The following is a 20411-nucleotide window of genomic DNA, read 5'->3' on the forward strand; positions in this document are numbered from 1 at the left end:
GATTTGTGTTCTTTGGAATAAAATGGCAATTTTCTGATGGTTCCGTTGAAGAGATACAGCATCCATTCTGGAAGAACTAGGAGAACATGTCTCTTTGGAGATTTTGATATTGTTGGACTTTGATTTCTCAGTTCTTCTGAGGCCATTATACATGCCAAGTCTTGATCCAAGCCCTCCATAAATCAACATACCAACATAGTTTTTGTTTTGCATGGCTGAGGAAGTGGCAGCTGCCATTATTCACAATAGGCCCTTTTTTTTGGCAGCAGCAGAAAGTCAGTGGTCTAACAGCTTCTCATTTTCCTAGCTATGCTTATAACAACCAAATGACAATACATATGCCTCCATCTTTGCATAGCTGACTCTTCTATCCATTGTTCTAAGTTATATCCACATTTGCAGCTTGACTGGAATCATGAATGCAGCTCCGGATGGGACCTATTATTATAAGAGGGCTATAGAACCACAAAGAAGACCCAAGTTTACTTGAAAGAAAACCAGAGTTTATAAAAGTTGAAGAAAAATTTAGAGAAAAGCAAAACAAAAGGGAAAGCTAAACCTCAGAGGACAGAGAATATTCAGTACATAACAGAAAGTTAAGTATCTTTTTTGGGGAGAGAAAAATGGAAGCAGGGAGATACAGAAATGAATAGAGTCCCTTAAATGAAATCATGGCTCATCTGCCTAAAACATTGACCAAGATGCTATTTATGGCTCTATTAATTTATTATATTAAAATAATCAAATTTCTCTTGAGTTCTGGATTTATAAGCAAGCTATTAAAAAAGTTACGTATGCTTTAATACATATATATATATATTAAATGCCTTAATCTGCTAGGGTAATTTGGTAGGAAGTTTCCAAGAAAAAAGGCTCTTTCATTTGGAATGATAATTGTTTGAAAACCAAGAAACAATAAATATAAATAAATTCTGGCACATATTAGAAGTATCCATTTGACAAGACAGAATAAAAGCATGCCAAGTACAAGATCCAATTTTTTATTGGTGTTTGTGTGTGTGTCTTGAAATCAAACTTGTTCATGCACTACAGGAATCCATTTTGTTATAGTATTTTACTGACAAATGATTTCACAGATTTTGTTGTCCCTAAGGTAACACATTGGTTAAGATCCATGCCACTTTGTAGCCCAATAATTTCAATATAGTGGACTTATTTTGTTAAGCCATAAGTAACTCCAAAACCTATGCCTCAACTACTAGGAAAAAAAACATTAAAAACCCAAGAAAGTCACCACTAAATACCATTATCTATCATGTCTATGTTCTCATAGTTGTCTGAAAAACAATATTGACTTACCTGGAGCAGTGGAAATTTAAGAAGCTTACGATTGCACAGATTAGAAAAATTCTTGTCAGGCAAAGAAACATCATAGATGTTATACTCTTAGCTTTACAGAAATATAGTTAATTTATAGCAGCATCCTTTTCTAATCACTTTGCTATTGTGTCTGAAGGCAGTTGTGTAGGTAGATTAATAGCCAGGTTTTTCATCGGACAAACAGAAGATAAATCAGTTGATAATGGACTTTTTTTGCTTGTTGGACAGAGCCTTCTACTGGCCTACTATGACATTGTCTGAACTAGTCAGAGAAATAAAAGGCTTCTATTGGTTTTGCCTTAAACTATGTGGAGTCCTAAGGTTCCATAAGGGTACAGAGATCTTAAGAGTGGAATTCTGTAAAAACATTGTATTTTTGCAATAGAATATCAGTAGTGAGAGTGTAGGGTGAGGGTGAAGGTTCGTCCTCTGAGCTTGTGGATTTCTCTCTCTCCCCCCCGCCTCACTTCCATCCCTCTCTCTCTCTCTCTCTCTCTCCCCCTTCCCCCCTCTCTCTGTGTGGGTGTGTTTGTATGTGTGTGTGTGATTTTGCTTCTTCCTGGCAGCCTCCTAGAGAGACAAAGAGAATACATACTAGCACTAAAGACATCCACCATGAATGCATAGTAGTAAGATTGTCAGGAGGGTCTCAATGAAATTGCTGCAGCTGGAAGAAGCTAAACTATCTGGAAGACAGGTGAAGAAGGCCTTCTTATGCATAGAATACAAGCTATGGATGGTCTTCCCTGGTGTCTTTGCTTCAGTTATCTTAGTTTTTTTAAAAAACATTTCTTTCACCAATTCTTTAACTATTAAATGATGCGAATGATTCTAATTTTAATAACTGGATATTACATATTGTGTTTTGCTTCTTTGTTGTAAGCAGAAGGGCAGGGTACAAATGTAATTGTTGACATCATCATCCAAGATGGATTTTTAAAAAAAAAGATATTCAGCAGCATGGTGCCCATAACACAAAATAAATACATAAAAATAAACATTTTTGCACAGGAAACCAGAAACTAGTTTGGGCTGCTGGAAGACAAGAGAATTCAAGGCTTGATGGAAAATAAATAGAAAGATTAGAGAATGGATTATTTGCATCTATCTTCACTTCAAAAAAAATATAGCACAGATACCAGTACTACAGCTGGTATCTCAGGAGTTGATGGAAATAGTAGTGACATTGTTATTGACAAAGTGAGAACAAACAAACCACCAGGTCCAGATTGTACCCTTCGGAGAGTTCTAAATAACTGAAATGTGAAACTGCTTATCTTCTAACAAATAGCATGTCTGTAAGATTGGCCATGATTGGAAAATGGACAATATAAGAGTTTCTTTAAAATGTGCCTTTCAGAGGAACTAAAGAGCTGCAATCTTTTAATCCATGTGAATTCACAATTAATCAATATTAATCCTTGTACATTATTTAATACAAGATTATGAAGTATAAAGGGCTAACCGTGCTAAAGAAAAATCAATAGACTTTTGTAACGATAAGCCCTGTCTGATTAGCCTTCTAGAGTTCTGTGAGAAAGTTCAGGTATGTGGACCAGATGATCTTGTAGATACCATTCACTTCAACTTTAAAAGCTGTTTAACAGTGGGTCTTCACCAAAGCAGTTGTGCAATTAAAAGAAGAAAACACTTTATTAATGCTCCAAGAACATGGTTACTAGAAGGCTTGATTATTTACAAAATGCTTACCACATCTGAAGACATATAGGAAAACCATCATATAGAAAACAATTGGCTTTTTGGAGGAAGTTCGCTTCTACAGACATGTAGCTTAGCTGATGGATGCATTTCCAAACAATGCATTGGACAGAAGGTCCTCCCCCCGCTTCCTTCCTTCCTTCCTTCCTTCCTTCCTTCCTTCCTTCCTTCCTTCCTTCCTTCCTTCCTTCCTTCCTTCCTTCCTTCCTTCCTTCCTTCCTTCCTTCCTTCCTTCTATCCTGCCATGTTATAATCTTAGCTCTTTTAATGAATCTGAATTGTTAGAAAACCCATAAAGTCCAGTTTAAATGATGAAATCCACACAGGTGGTTATCTTTAACATTTATAGTGATAAAGGCATTATTTTTGATGGCTTTTATATCTATCTCTATGTATCTGATCTCCAGAAACAGCAGCAGCAGTATATTTGATGGTATTATTTACTAGGAAACATGACTTGAAGAATGCTTATTGCACTCATGTGTTGCTTATGGATTGCCCCCAAGTATCTTGCTAATCATTGTGGAAGCAAAATGCTGCCTACGATATGACTTAACACAACTTCTTTCATCTGAATTTTCTTTTGAATAGATATAGCAGGCTCCCCTGACTGAGGACTTCCCATAAATGCAGTAAATTCAGAAGAAATGGAATTTCAAAATTCCCCAATTTTGGTCAATGGAGAAATCAGTTGGATATTCAGCAAGGAAGGGATTCTTGACTTTTTTGTTCCATGGACCCTTTTGAGAGGTTAATGAAACCTATGGGCACTAAACACATCAGAAAAATGTATTTTTGCCTAACATAAAAGATATAGATTTAAATAGGGTGTCTTTAGATTAAGAATGAATAGTATTGCAGTAGGACACCAACATCTAGGGGTACCAGCACTGATTTTATATATATAATAAGCAAAACACTGCTTTTTTTTTTTTTTACTTCTATGGAGAATTTTGAAATCTTTGTACAAAATTTGAAATAATTGCCTTAGTCATTTTTTTCCTATAGATCGGGGGTCCCCAAACTTGGCAACTTGAAGACTTGTGGACTTCAACTCCCTGAGAATTTGGAGAGTTGAAGTCCACAAGTCTTAAAGTTGCCAAGTTTGGAGACCTCTGCTGTAGATTGTTTTATTTGGCTTGGACTACAGTGTATTGGAAAGTATGTCTAAACCATATGAAAGGGAACACCCAGTATTGCTCTGAGCTCTAGAGCATCATGCACCATTGCTTTGAATATTTGGAATAATTTGAGTTTGCAGTATATTGAACATTCCTGTTTTTATGTGTGAATGGTCCAACTATTGATTCCATTAAGATGTAAAACTACTTGATGATGAAAGAGCAAAGTGGTTTATTTAAAATAAAAATAATACAATCACTATTTTTCACAACATACAGGAAAGTATTGCTTAGATAAGGACCCCAAGGACTCCTCTCTGCCCCTTCCTCCATCAATACTATGTGCTCAAATGTATACTACTGAATTGCAACCAACTTAAATTGTTTCACACAGGTACAAAGTTGAAAAATAAATCACTGCCTTTTTCTCCCCTACAAAAATAAGTAGCTTGTCAACCAATTAAACTAGAACATGTGTCACATCTGCCAGTCCAATATGAGAAGCCTTCAAGAAAACCTGTCAACTGGTATATCACCTGATGGTCTCATGCTAACCTTTCCCCTTCGTTTCTGTTCAAGGAAGACTAATAATTAAACAAGTTATTTTGGACTTTGTAAGAGCTTGTCTTTCTCCACTCCCACGTTCTAGAAGCTAACAAAGATTTTTCTGATTATGGCTTTACTTCTGATGTGAATACTTTCACTATTAATCATTATTGCAAGGATAAATATTTAATGAAACATCTCTGGATCTCCCTGTCAAATGCACATGCTACTAGTTGAAAATATAGATACAGGTAACAACAAAGAAACTCAGGACTGAGTTTAACAGCAGGATGAGTATAGAGGAGGAGCAAATCAGCTCCTTATTTTTAAAATATCCATTTTTTGATGTGTATAGAATATTTTACTGTCCTGAATGTATATTAAGTGTAAACTAATACTGAATTGCTACAACAGCCAAAATTCCAAATTTTATTTTTCATGTTTACATGCAATATACCTATTTAATATAATAAAAATATTTTCCCCCAACCAAACAAATAAACAAAACAAAAAGTCTCATAGATACAGAGCAACTGAACGAAATGTAACTAGATTAGGTTAAGGGATCTGAGGGAGCTATGACATGGAATTTCAGGCTTGTCAACTAATGGAAATTATTTAAAAAGAGGTTGTGCAAATATATTGGTGGGAAACTACTACAGTTCTGCCTTCAACTACTGCATTTAAATGCCAAAACAAAACACCAGGAGGAAAGAAATACCCTTTTTGCGTCAGAAGGCATGGGCACCCAGGGACACTTATGGTGAGATTTATAGTACAAAACTGTAATATCCATCCTTTTGGAACAATAAGCTCAGAGAAAAGAATTTCTAAACAATTCCAAAAATGAGATAGAAATTCCAAAGCCTTTTTCAAGAGCAGATTTTTCCAGACACTGGGTATCAGTATTTGATATGTTCTAGTGCAGGGCTGTCAAACTTGCAGCCTCTGGGCTGGATGAGTCATGTGCCAGCCACAATCACACCTGGTTTAGTGAAGGGAAAAAAAGTCCCGATATGTTTCATGACACAGCCATGACAATGTGAGTTAGACACCCCTGTTTTAGTGCAACAATATCACAAAAGAGTAACGAGCGGTTGTATTATTACTGATTCACACCAATGATTTAAGCATAAGATAGTGGTGACTGAATTGAACAGATCACACATATAGACTTAAGATAGGGATGAGCAAAACATGAGTCTCTGTTGTACTGTTTCCTACCAACCCTGATTATGGGCCATGGCATGGAAGTCACCTGTAAGGGCATACAGTAACTGAAAGTATGTTTCATGTATGGTTGGTAATCCAACGAGACCATTTTGGGTGGATCATGGTCCACTGAACTGGAGTAAAACCATCAACTCTTAATTGTTCCATCTTTCATCTGAGGAAAATCCAGTGAGGCTCTATGGGCAAAGAAGGCCTTGCTACTCATCTTGCCACTTTTCCCTTCTCTTCCACATGGTCTCTATACCAGAGGTCTCCAAACTTGGCAACTTTAAGACTTGTGGACTTCAACCCCCAGAATTCTTCAGCCAGCTGAGTCTACAAGTCTTAAGAGTTGGCAGGTTTGGGGATCCCTGTTCTATACCAACCCCTCTAGTACAACTCACCCTCTAGTTAATTTTCCCAATACTTTTGCTGTAGTAATTGCAATCTTTGATCAGCAGGTTGCAGGGATGCCATGAAGACTGCCGTCTTTCCTGCTCCTCTGCTTCAGCTAGGACATCCCAGGGAATGTTTTCCTTCTACTTTCTTCTGCACTAATTGGCTGATTTGGTCATGTCCTGGGATGCAAGCTGATGATGCTATTTCACCCATTCCTTCAGCGTTGGCTAACCAAAACTTCTTCTCCCCCCCCAAGTTTTAATAGATTTTTATTTTTAATCAATATCAATACATGAACAGTGTGGCCCCGGGTATAATTCATTTTGATACAAACATCAATAAGGATAATCATAATGGTTGTTATATTAATCAAATTGTAGGTTATTATATAATTCTAGTATTAATATACATGGTTTTTAGAGTAGTTATTTAATATTTCAATGTTCCATTTTAATGCCAATGATATTATAAGCATACATAGTAATACCATCTTTCAACCTCTGATCTTTTCCATCAAATTATTACTTATATTCTGTTATATAAAAATCTGCTAATATTTCCCCTATTTCTTATTTCTTATCTCTATTCTAGCTTCTAATCAGCATGTCTGAGGGAACCTCTGATCCACGGCTTCCAAGCAGGGGTGGGATTCAAATTTTTTAACAACCAGTTCTGTGAGCATGGCTTAGTTGGTGGGCATGGCTTGGTGCTCATGTGACTGGCTGGGCGTGGCCAACTCAATATCACTCACATCAAGCCACGCATCTCCTTGCCTGACCTCTCATGACTATGGGGATGCTGCAACAATCTTAAGTGTGAAAAATGGTCACAAGTCACTTTTTTCAGTGCCATTGTAACTTTGAATGTCACTCCACACAAACAAAGTACCAGCAAAGGAGGAAAAAAAGCTCCAGAGAAGTTCCAGAGACAGGAAGTCTAGTGTAATAAGAGTTAATGGAGGGGCAGTTTCTGTATACAACACCAGAATGTTTCCTTCCTGCCTTCCTTACAGGATTAGGCCAATAATTTCTTCTAACTGCTTAGAATGTTAACAACCGGTTCTAGCAAATAGGTGTGAACCTGTAGAATCCCATCCCTGCTTCCAAGCTGCATTCTGCCTGAGGACCGCTGAAGGTTCAAGGTCATTCAAATAGCTTCAAATTGGATGACATTCTTGCTTTGGTGAATTACATGGGATCCAGTGGTCTGAATTACTATTACTTTTTCTCTCTATAACATAAGAATCAGAATTGTTCTTTTTAACTGTCTACAAATTCTATGCTCCCTTTGCCCTTTAACCAAATCTGCACTCATTTTTTGGATCACAAGGTGATCTGTTAATGGCTCAATTTAAGTTACAGAGAGAGGTTCCACTGCTAATGCTTCCAAAAGACATACCTTTTGAACCTACCATTTGTTTCAGTTTCCGATAAAACTATTTTGCACTTGATAGATGGACCACAAAGCAAACATTACCATGGAGATAAGACTATTTGGAACTGGATGAAACCTAATTGCCAGATATGTGTTTCATTAATGAGTCTGATAACCTTTTGTCCAGCAGATTTTCACAAGAACACAGATAAAGTCTCCACTAATCAATGAATCACTATAGGATATCTTGCCTTATTTCTCACTGTCTCATAGAAAGATAGAAACGTCATATGATGTATATAATCTCGTTTTCACACAATTCATCTTGCAAACAAAGGGAACAAAACTACACTTCCACTGAAGATATAGCTTTACAGAAACAAAAAATTGGTACTGCAGTTACTGATCTCATTCAGCACTAATTAAAAGGACCATAATTTCTATCCACCATATTCAAATCATGTCATTATTCTTAGAATAACTCTGTAGAGTCCCTGTTTTTATTTCAATCCATGGATTGCATAGAAAGTAACATTAATCCATTGCAGTAATTGAAGTTTTATGAAGTATATGAAACCATTGTGGTTGTTTTTTATTAGTAACTGACACATAAGTATCACTTAATATGGTCCAACTCAAGCATCTGATGGTTTCCTTAATACCTTTGAGGTATTAAGGTTGTCTGTCAGTGAACTGTTAAAATGGAAACTGTTTAGGTGGTTAAATGCTATTACTTCTAAATGTTCTTTACTTCAAAGGTAAAGTTTCCTATGCCTTATTAAGATCCGGGAATGATCAAGAAGACAAGACTGGACAACAGTTATCCAGGACTATGGCGTCTAACTGTGGTTTCTTGAGAGAGGATATACCAAACTTTCTTCCAAGGTCTAAAATGACTACTCCTTCACTCTAAAAATTGACCCAACTGCATCAACCCAATTTCAAGTCATCTCTCTGGCACTATCCAAGAAGGACCTGGAACTAACAACAGATGGCTGAGCTAATAAAGAAGAGAATTTTGTTACAATATCAAACTCAAGTTGACTCATGATGAATATTTGCCTTATCAAAATATTCAATCTTTCTCTCTCCATCTATACCATCTACGGTATTTATTTCTCTCTCACACATGTGCTCTTTCTCTATCATCTTCTGAAAGAAAATGCAAGATAAAAATGGTCGCCTGGACACAAGGAATTGGTTATAAACTTCAAATGAAAGCTTTCCGAGAAAGCACATTGTGATGCAGCATTGTATTTGAAGAGAAGAAACAGAGACACCCAGCTTTGCATTCTTCTATTATATTCAACTTTGATAAGAATAAGAGAAAGGAATAAACATGATTTTAAACATTTTTATTTGCAACAGTACTACATGGTGTCTTACAGAAATCAATGGAAAATTTCTAAAAATTTCTTTTGATGAATGCATTATACATAAGGGGAAAGAAGATGTTCAACAGATGTTAACAAATGGTTTTCCTCTGAGGTAAAGTTAAAGTAGATCTAGAAATGTACTGTAAAACAGTCATTTTTATCTTTCTTCTATTAAAAATAAACATGTAAAAACACAAAAATCAAACAAATCAAAGTAGAAAGTAAACATCTTTGCAAAGAAGGTGTCCAGTACATTATTCAATCAGAGATTTCATCAGACAATTAATGACAACAATGATCCAAAGTACATTAATAATGTAAGACTCAAGAAACGATTTGAAACAGGACAGGATGGGATGGTATTCCCTGGTTTAAAGTTTAAAGTGACAAGCTTAGTGCTAGTGATGAATGGATTCCTGTAGATATATTTCCTATCTACAATACTTATGTAGTGCAGACTTCTGTATTGTTTTTCTTCTAGATTATGGTAGAAAGGAACAACCTAATGATGAATAAGTTAATCATGGGTTGTCTTATTTCAAGAAAAGACTTGCAGTTTGTATAGACCAAATTTCTTTATGATCTCTAAATACCAGTTGTAATATATATAGTATTTTGGAACCCAATAACAACCATCATTAATGAACTTACTGTTAGTCCGCACCATGCTAAAATATCTGTGAATATTTCAAATTCTGTATGTTTGTGTTCAATAAAAACTTAGTTTAGCAAGATTTCACTATTGACTATACAGTACATCAATATTTCAGGGTTGAAATGTCCTTTTGAATGATGTCATCTTTTGTGTAGGTAAAAAACAAACAAAGCTAACATTCATATGTTACAAAAGAGATAGCTTTTTGTATTTTTCGTTTGATGCACATTTGTGACAGAGATGTTGACAACAACAACAACATGGATGAATATTTTGAGCTGGAAAAAGGCTTGTGCAGGCCCAGGCCATCTTCACCTTTCACAGATATATATATATAGTGAGCAAGTTGAAGTTAAAATAAATTGATTTGTGGGTTGGATAAAAACAAGCTGGGGAAAGGGGAAATGAAGAAAAACAAATTGATTTTTTTTAAAAAAATGTTATTTTTTATTTTGGGCACAACTACTTTCTTCTTTAATTGGACTTAATTTCTCTTTTGTTCCTCTTTCACATCACTAGTCATGTTCTGTAAAATCATGGAGTCTTTTATTGAAACAAGGTTGCACAACAAAAAAGTACAGAGAGGAAATGACTGGAAAAGTACATTAGATCTTCACTGGTATTAAAGCCTATAGTTCAACTGACTGTTTAACACACATTTTGTTTCAGTACCTACGTTGAAAAAAACCAACTGGAAATATCAAGTTCAGTTTCAATATCACCCAATCACCAGTTTTCATCTATTCTTGTAAAATGCTTTAATAATTCAAATGCATGAAATATAACTCCAGGCCTATATAATCAAAGGAAAAACACAAGTATATTGGTATTTTGATTTAAAAAAAAAATCTGCATAATCCTTGAAACAAGTCATCATTTGAATTATTTAACTCTTCTTTTTTAGTGCTAAACCACTAAAGTTCAATATATTGTAATCTGCATAGGAACATCAGGAAAACATATTTGACCTGTATAACAATTCTCTGTAGGGCAAAAATATATAGATTCTTTATGCAAATCATGTGCGAAGAATAGAAACCAAACACTGCACTTTTCTTACATAAATATATTAAAAAAAAACAGTTTTAAAAAACTTGCTTCTGTGGTGTGTAAACAGCTTTTATTAAATTAGGAAATGGGTATGAAATGTGATTTTTCTCCAAAAAGGTAAAGTATGTGATAACAGTTGCATTACAAAAGCAAGATTGTATGATTATGGGTTTTCCATCAACCTAGCTAGTTTCAGGCAACAAAATTGCAGTTGGGAAACGCACTTCAGCTTTATCCCACTAACTAAGCATGTGAAAACAAAACCAAACAAACGTGTTACAAGAACCACAAAATGGGGGTTTCCACGCTTCTGAAACACCATCATTTACTATCTTCCCTACAGTGTGATGTCATGGTGAAAAAAGAAAACTCCTAACATTTATATTTACAAAACAAAAGAAAACCTGGCAATTTTCATTTGGACTCTTTAAAGCCATTTCCCCTTAAACACTGAAAGAGTTTTAACAGTTAAGATTTTTATTGTTAAATTTCAAGTTATAAAATAAAAATCCCATTTGAATTTTTCCGATGTACAAAAAGTGATAAAGATGAACCATTTAATCGCAGAATAAGTTCATTATTTCAAAATTCATGCCATCTCCATCCTGTTATTATTAAAGTCCAACCCAATCAAATCCAAATGTCGAAGTATTTGGCAAACAGTTTTTTTTTTCTCTTCAAAAATGGCACAGAGAGAAGAAAAAAAACACTTGTCTGCATAGCATCACAGCAGCAAGATATCAAAGAAATAAAAAATATCCTTTACTGATCTTTGTTTTAAGAGTTCCCTAGGAAATAACACACAGTTTGTTTTTCCATCAAAAGATCTTATGTCCTTCTCTACTCATAGCAGTAGTATTCAAAACAGAAAAAGCAGCATTTCATCTCTTCTTTGTTGTATTGAAAATTAAAAGGTCCATTTGGCAACATTTTCAATCAAAACTGATGATTGGTGGAATGGGATTCCATGACTTCAAGTTAAGAATTATTTTCACAGGAGGCATTCTGCTGCTAGTGTCTGTCACCAGTTTTTAAGTAATGGGGGAAAATGAAATTATTGAATACTTCCTTCATATATGCTCTTGTAGGCTGGTATACTAGGTGAAAATACAGAAGGGTCAGTTTGTGATGGCCATAAAAAGTTACCATAACTTCAAATGTGCAGGTGTGTTGCTCAATAACTGGTGACTGTTCGCTTTCTCTGTGTTTCTGTATTATAAAACAATGAGTTGTCATCTAATAGATTTGCATTACCTACTTTCATTGTATGAAGTCCTAGAAACAACAAAAGGTAACAAGAAAAGGTGTTTGGATAATTCAAAGCAGATGACATTTTCCCCCCTCCTAGGAAAGTAGGATTTTGAAAAATAAGAAAAAAAGAAAAAGCAATGTTCTGCCAAACAGAGTTGCCAAAACATCTTGTTTGTTGAATTAATCCAGTGATGTGATTATCCTTGATTAGCTGAGATAACTAAATAATATTAGTAAGAGTAATAGGAGCCAAAGGCCTGCCAAGACTGGAGTTTTCATTTGAGACTTGAAGTGCCATGAGTGTGGGTCAATGCTATTTCTTAGGTCTTAGGTCTGTTGATCTGGGCATAGAGTGGTTCTCTTTCCTAAAAACAATAGAAAGAAAAAAATGAATACAGATATTTCTAGTCATTTGAATGTGAACAGTAGATTCACAGAACACAACCAGAGTGGGATATAAACACATAAACACACACACACACACACACAATTTGAATTATGAAAAAGAAAAATTTAAGAAAAAGAAAACAATAACTCTACAATACTGATATTTATTAAGAAGTCAGTTACATATGTATAAGAAATTACACACTTTGGCAACAAAAAAGGGTGATTTGAATGCACAGGAATAAATTGTTGTTCTGCTCTCAGTGTAATAAATTATTCCATTACAATTTTTCCCAGGTTTGCATGATTCATTTACTGAGTTCAGAATGATGTCTAAAACAAGGATGACACACTAAATATTTATTTATTTAATTAATATATAGTTGGCCCATCTTATATACATAACTTTGGGTAGCTAATAATTAAAACAGACTAAAAAACAATAAAAACAGAATAAATATCTCCTTAGAATTCCAAAATATAATATAAATTCAAAACTTTAATAATTTTAATTCTGATGTTTCCAAACTATGATAGACGAAATGCATTACAAATGTTGGCAAATACTGATTATGCAATGTGAAAACAGTTTAACGAACATGAAAAGCAACAATTCGCACATTGATAAATTGTTACAATAAACTAAAATCAGTTTTAGTGCAGTGCAGAGAACATACTCTAAAGCTAGGCTTCTTGATGTATTAGATTTGAGCTTCCATAATTGCTAGAGCTATGTTCAGCTTGCAATTATGGAAAAGTCCAATGCATTTAGAAGGTATCAAGCTTTCTAATAAACAATAGTTACATTTTGGATTCCATCTGGTTTTAGTATTTTGTTTATAGAAGCAATGATGATTCTGGAAAACTGGAAAGTTTAGATTATATCTAGCATTTGATTTTTTTTTCTGATGCAATGCAAATACTTTTTCATATATAGTTGGACAAATCCCATTTGCTTACTCTTTAAAAATCTCTTATAATGGCGAAATACTACTTCTCATCTTGAGTAGACATGTACTTTGATTTTTAGACTATAATCTAAGCAACCTGTGAGTAGGCAAAAGGGCAGCAAATTTTGCATTTCACATACTTTTTAAAATAAGGGACAAGATACTCTTATTAATCAGATTTTGACTCATTAAGTAGTCTTCTACTCTTTTCTGGGATAGACTCAATTTTATCCCCTAGAACAAGATTTTAGACAATCATCTGCGGAACATGAGAGCTCTAGGACAACTTTGTGTTCCGTGATAAGACTAAAACACAATCAATCTTCTTTTACTAAAATTTTGTCTCTTGATGAGGGATCCAGAAAGTTTTCTTTTTAATTAGCAGATTCAATAACCTGAAAATAATTGGAAATCCCTGCCCTGCTATAAAGATTATGTCATTCTCCTCCCCCAATAAAAGAACCAATTAATTATTCTCCATGCAAACTGTTCTTGATACGCAAGTGTTAAAATCAAGTAGGAACTGTCAAATGTTATTGTTCAGAATGTTGATGAAGAATGTTAATACATAGATGGAAATAATATGTTGTAACAGAAGATGTTTCCAGTAAATCAGCATTTTGGAAAATGTTTTAAAATCAAAATTAAAAAAAGACAATGTAATTATGTTTGACATTTTTACTAATGTGTAAAATTAAAGTTTTCCATAAGTAAAAAATGGTAAAAAAACTCCATAAAATAGAAAAACCATATTAATACTAACCAATTTGTTCAGTAGATCTGTGTTACAGTAAATGCAGATTCAGATAAGACACTAGAGGAAAATATTAAACAAAATTGAGTATGGAAAATTATTCCAGAATATCAGTTGATTTTTATGTTCAAAGTTTAATATTCTTCCTACTTTTGTATTAAACAAATTTCCTAATGAATCTCTGTTGTTATGATCCTTGCTATTTTCCATTGTCATGTCTATTTGGCAGAAATAAGAAGCGTGTCTTATTTTTTCAAATTTTCTGTGTCTCTCAATGTTTTCCTAAGATTAAGAGCCTCCAAAGGACAATTAAAAACTTTTATATAGGTTGGCTTTCAAATTAGTGAACATATTGCATTCAACATTATTCTTCTAAGGAAATTTTACTTAAGCAACTTAAAATGGTTAATGGATGTAATGTAACTGATCTACTTATACTACTACTCTATTAAGATAAAGGAGAATAGATGGATTTTTCTTCCTAATGTAACAGAACAAAAATTGTATCATGAAATTTTCCAAACGATTGTTTGTCCATATTTATGCCGCTTATTTAGCGGAATATTTTCCTTCTGCCTGGCTGATCAAAACGCTGAAAATAAGCAGAGAAAATAAGTCTTCTATTTCCTGATCATCCAGTCAGAAGGAAAGCCCTGTATAAATATTTAATAGCAGATAAGGAAGCTCAAGGGAATAAGTACTTTTGTCCCAAAGAAAAAAGAATGTTTTTACACTCTATTTTTATTAAGAGCCTGATGCAAGAGGAACTGACAGGTGTGGCAGCCCTTTTCTATCTTTTGATGGTTAAGGGGTCTTCTATAAAAATACATAATTAATCACTACATAAAGGGGTTTTCCTTTATGTAGTGATTAATTATGTATTTGTATAGATGCAGAAGATGGAGAGGTTGCAGATACAGAATTAGGGAAAAATGTATTAGAACCATTAAAAAATTAAAGTTTCTTTTTGAAAGGAAGAAAGATTAGAGAATTTTGAAACTTCGGAACAGTATTACTTTTATGATTAGCTATATTTGGCCAGTACAACTCCTTTAACAAGTTGTTTACAAGACTGAGTAAAGTGAAAGACTAGGATCGATCCTACAGGTGAAAAGTCTCCTTTTAGTAAGAAAAAAAGCAGGTATAAAACTGTAATAACATCATCGGTTTTATTTTCTTTCTCTGCCCAGTAGCAGTTTTAGCAGTAGCCAATGGGAAAATATTGAGGAGAGAGGCTAACTGTGGCCTTACGTTGAAAATCCTGACAGGATCTGACACACAAAATGTGAAAATGTCCCATATTATGAAACTCTCATTTGACTTGATGGACAAAAAAAAATGGCATATTTTTATGGTGGCTACAAATATGCAGAAAGATTTTAGAAGAAACAGAAACATATTAAAGATTAAGAAAAGCATACTATTGTTGTATGGTGTTCCATAATATCTCAATTTGAATTAGAAACTGATAATGTTATCCAAGAAGAAGTTATTGTAATTTCAATGCATGTACTCAGATAACGTTCCCAGCTTTTGCTTTTAAAGATAAATCACGAGAAAAATTTCATTTATGTGCAGATTCCAGATTTATCTGTGAGAAGGCTTTAAAAAACATAGCTGTGGATTTCAAGTTGGAAAACTTTTCTTTATGACTGTTAAGTAGAGAGCAGTAAAATAATGTAGGAACTGAAAAGTGATAAGACACTCAATTACTAAAAAAAATTCTAAAGTAAAAAAAAATTACTAAAGAAAAAAGAATTTAAAAGAAAGAAAAAGAAACGCTTATAACATTGAAAGTTCATGAAATCAAGGATTATCAGGTGAAATTAGAAAGGGTCTAAATAACATCACAAACAACAATATGGAGCAAATCTAAAGCCAAATGGGGAATGACAGTTCAATCTGGAATATAAATTATCATAGACTTGCTAGGATAGTTTGATCTAGAGTGCCCTTTCCACGAAGAGACAGTCCTTTCCTGTACAGAAGGAATCAGGATCCAATAGATGTGAAGAAGTATTTCTTCCTATATTCCTTCCTTTATTAAGGAAGAAACACTTCCCTGGTATCTCTTATTATCTCTCTTATTATCCATAAAAATCCAAACTTCCAAGCAAGATCTTTATTGGAGGCTGTAAGGAGAAGGCAACATATTGCTTTCATAATTTCACCAGTAGAACAATACTGAGAGTGGGAATCCACTCACAAGTATATAAAGCATCTTTTTCCTCCAAACTCACAGATTTAATATATAAAAAAAGAAAAAAAAACATTTCAAAATAGATTTCTCCATTGAGGTTATTTCAACAAGGAAAGACTAATGATTTGTCTTCCACATTCAGAGGTCAAAATTAAAAACAGCAAATGAATGCTTTGCTCATGGTTTTTAAGGGTATTTTTTGTCTATGAATGTTATTATAATGTTTAGCTACAGAGACAAAACAGATAACTCAATAGTGGGCAAATGTAAAATCAGTCATACCATAATTTACTAAAGTAAATTAGTTCACCTACTTGATCTCTTTGAAAATTTATAGCAATATAAAGCTAGTGATCATTGGCATTGGCACCGTACTATTTAAAAATAGAGAAAAGTGATCAGTTGGTGAGATTAACAATGGCTGGGCAAAGCAACAAAAATGGGATAAAAATATTTCAGATGTGGTTGCATTTTCATCAATTTCATCAGAACAATGAAATATAAGCTAACTTTGTTATTTGTCCTTTTTTTTGTTCTGCCCATCCTTTATGGCCATATGGCCTTAATAAATAAAGTGTAAAATTTAAGGATATGGTGGTCAGGAAAGTCTGGTTCATTCACCTATTGTGACTGGTGAAACAGATTAGCAATAACCCCATTCCACATTCTTAAGTCTGGAAACATATACTTTAGGCACTAAAAATATTTCCTTCATTTTTATGGATTTGCTTCAGATGTTTTATACAGAGAGAAGAATAGTAAATCACACCACGTTTAACCTTGTTCAATTCACCATGTATGAAATATATATATATATATATTTCTTAAGTTTTCACGGGTACTTACATGTATGGCATTCAGCTTTGTTCGGGTATTTTCCCATGTCATTGTAGTTGTGCTTTTAAAGTTGTAGCAATGTTTCGGCAGAATTTCATCTGCCATCATCAGGCTTCGGTATTGAGTTTGTCTGTGAGTCAGACTTTTACAGTTGTTTCAGTTTTAAATTTGGGGCTAGCCTACTGATGTGCCAGAATGTTTTTTTCTTCATCCTGATTGGTTGGGAGTCTTGGTCTGTGTTTATTGGTCTTGGAGTTTGCTGTGTTCTGCTTGATTGGTGTTTCTAATATCTTCTGTCTGTTTTGTGGCTTTTTTTGTCTTGATTGTCTTGATTTTTTTGTCTTTGCTTGATGCACAAGCAAACCACCCAAAAGCAACCTGCACAAAGAGGAACTAAAAGCCCTGAAAGCCCTAAAAAACGACAGCAACATAATCATACTTCCAGCAGACAAAGGGAATGCCACAGTAGTAATGGATAGAAAAGACTACGAAACAAAATTGACAGACCTACTCCAAGACTCCACATACAAACCCATAAACACGGACCCAACCACATATCTGAAAAAATTAACCAAGAAGAAAATTATCACCAGCCACATGAGCAAAGAGATCCAACAGAAGATCATCCCAAGAGAAAAATTTTCCAGATGCCCCAAACTATACAGTCTCCCAAAAATACACAAAGAAGGCATACCTCTCAGACCCATAGTCAGCTCCAGAGGAGCACCACTACAAAACCTAGCTAAACACTTAGCAAAACAGCTACAGTCCCATGCTGAAACAGCAGCTTCACACGTACAAAACTCATACCACTTCTTGGAAATGATCAAAGATCTACACGTGGAACAAGAAGATCTACTTGTAAGTTTCAAAGTGGTTTCACTATTCACTCAAGTCCCGATAAAAGAAACTCTTGAAATCATCAAAAATAAATACCAACCAGCTAAACACCTCATGGAACTAGCAGAACACTGCTTAACCAACACATATTTCATATACAAAGGACAAAGATACAAACAAATTGAAGGAGCCCCTATGGGATCACCACTGTCACCCGTCATTGCAAACCTGTTCATGGAAGAATTTGAACCCAGAGCCCTGGCTAATGCCACCCACAAACCCAAACTATGGTTAAGATACATTGATGACACATTTGTGATTTGGCCCCATGGAAAAGAAAACCTAAACAATTTCCTAACACACCTAAACAGCACACACCCCAAAATCAAGTTCACCATGGAAATGGAAACAAACAAACAACTATCATTCCTAGATGTACCAATCTACAAAAAAACAGATGGCACACTAGGACACACCATATACCAGAAGAAAACACACACCAACTGCAACCTCAATGCCTAATCCCACCACCACTCAGCACAGATAAACTCCGTGGCCAAAACACTAATCACCAGAACCAAACGCCTGGCAGACAAGACACACATAAAGACTGAACTATGCACCCTGACTAAAGTACTGACAGCCAACGGCTTCCACAAAAGCAAAATCACCGGCTTGATCCACAAAAACACACTGAGACATAATGGAGACCTAGAAGATGAACAGACCTATGGAACAGCTGTTCTGCCCTACATAAGAGGTACTACAGACAAAATCAGTAAGATACTACATAGGCATCACATCAAGACTGCCTTCAAAACAGACCAGAAAAATAGCAGCCATCCTTAGAAACCCCAAAGATAAAATTGACCTGCAAAACCAAGGCATATACGAAGTCCCCTGTGCATCATGCCCGGCCACATACATTGTACAGACCAATAGAAGAATAAGTACCTGCCTGGATGAACACAAAAATGCAGTCAAAAAGCTGGAACACACTTCCTCACTAGTCGAACACATGAAAGCCATAGGTCATAGTATCGACTTCAATGGCACCAAAACCCTAGCCACTATAGAAAACCCCAGCCACAGAATTATCAGAGAAGCCATAAAGATTGAAAAAAGACCTGAAAGTATGAATAGAAGAGATGATTCCACCAGACTGTCAATTATTTGGAAGCCTGCACTCTCAAACAAAAAAATCTCCACACCACAAGCCAGGCAAACACCTGGGCACAAACAGATCCCCCCTGATACCTCCAGCTCAAACACACCCCAACCAGGCACCCAGATGAAACCTAGCTTCCTAACTAATGATAGCCGTCCATTTACTCGGAGCCAAGTTGCACTAAAAGCCTCCAATACAGGAACACAATGTTTCCAGCCAATCAAGATACAAAAAGAGCCACAAAACAGACAGAAGATATTAGAAACACCAATCAAGCAGAACACAGCAAACTCCAAGACCAATAAACACAGACCAAGACTCCCAACCAATCAGGATGAAGAAAAAACCATTCTGGCACATCAGTAGGCTAGCCCCAAATTTAAAACTGAAACAACTGTAAAAGTCTGACTCACAGACAAACTCAATACTGAACCCTGATGATGGCAGATGAGATTCTGCCGAAACATTGCTACAACTTTAAAAGCACAACTATAATGACATGGGAAAATACCCGAACAAAGCTGAATGCCATACATGCAAGTACCCGTGAAAACTTAAGAAATATATATGTATATGTATATGTATATGTATATGTATATGTATACACACACACACGTACACACATATATATACATATATATATATACATATATATATATATATATATATGTAGATCTTTGTTGTTGGGTTTTCTCCCGCGTAAGATTTGAAGTATCTAGGCAGCGTTTGATGAAGTCTCATTCATCATCTTCAGGCTTCTGTCTCCAGCTCTGTGCTTCTCAGAGCTTACTCTGAGAAGCACAGAGCTGGAGACAGAAGCCTGAAGATGATGAATGAGACTCATCAAACGTGCCTAGATACTCAAATCTCTACGCGGAGAAAACCGAACAACCAAAGATCTACATATAAATACGCGATAACCTCAGAAAACATATATATATATATATATATATATATATATATATATACACACATATACATATATATATATATATATATATATTTCATACATGGTGAATATATTTAATATAGAAATAGTAGAACTGAAATTATATGGGTATGTTTAGCACTCACAAGCACTTCACCTTTACAGTCATTCAAACAAAACACATGCAAGTATAAAATTAGCCACAATCAGCTTAAAAAGGTCTATCAGCATGCAAAGTGAGCTGTTAATGATTTCAACAACACATCACCTTAAATTTGATAATGGAAAATGTATAACTAAACA

The 20411-nt window shown here is 34.8% G+C and overlaps 2 protein-coding genes across 15 annotated transcripts in view; both read right to left on the reverse strand.

Moving 5' to 3' along the window:
• Positions 1-1473, reverse strand: part of C8B (complement C8 beta chain) — a 44165-nt gene extending 42692 nt beyond the window's left edge. The window contains exon 1 of the mRNA XM_026707277.2: positions 1321-1473. Within this exon, the coding sequence (XP_026563062.1) occupies positions 1321-1394 (74 nt within the window). The 5' untranslated portion in view covers positions 1395-1473. The remainder of the gene's footprint in view (positions 1-1320) is intronic.
• Positions 1474-9052: 7579 nt separating this feature from the next.
• The window catches only part of DAB1 (DAB adaptor protein 1), a 726322-nt gene continuing 714963 nt past the window's right edge, over positions 9053-20411 (reverse strand). For 9 of the 14 annotated variants that reach the window (XM_087929981.1, XM_087929975.1, XM_026707248.2 and 6 more), the window contains one exon: positions 9053-12409. In XM_087929981.1, coding sequence (XP_087786107.1) covers positions 12365-12409 — 45 coding nt within the window. In that variant the 3' untranslated portion in view covers positions 9053-12364. Of the gene's footprint in view, positions 12410-14144; positions 14196-20411 lie in introns of all 14 variants that reach the window. The other 5 variants (XM_087929978.1, XM_087929974.1, XM_087929983.1 and 2 more) reach the window with 2 other exon arrangements.

This window comes from Pseudonaja textilis, chromosome 3, assembly GCF_049901715.1.
Source record: "Pseudonaja textilis isolate UNSWEBS1 chromosome 3, rPseTex1.2, whole genome shotgun sequence".
Lineage (NCBI taxonomy): Eukaryota > Metazoa > Chordata > Lepidosauria > Squamata > Elapidae > Pseudonaja > Pseudonaja textilis.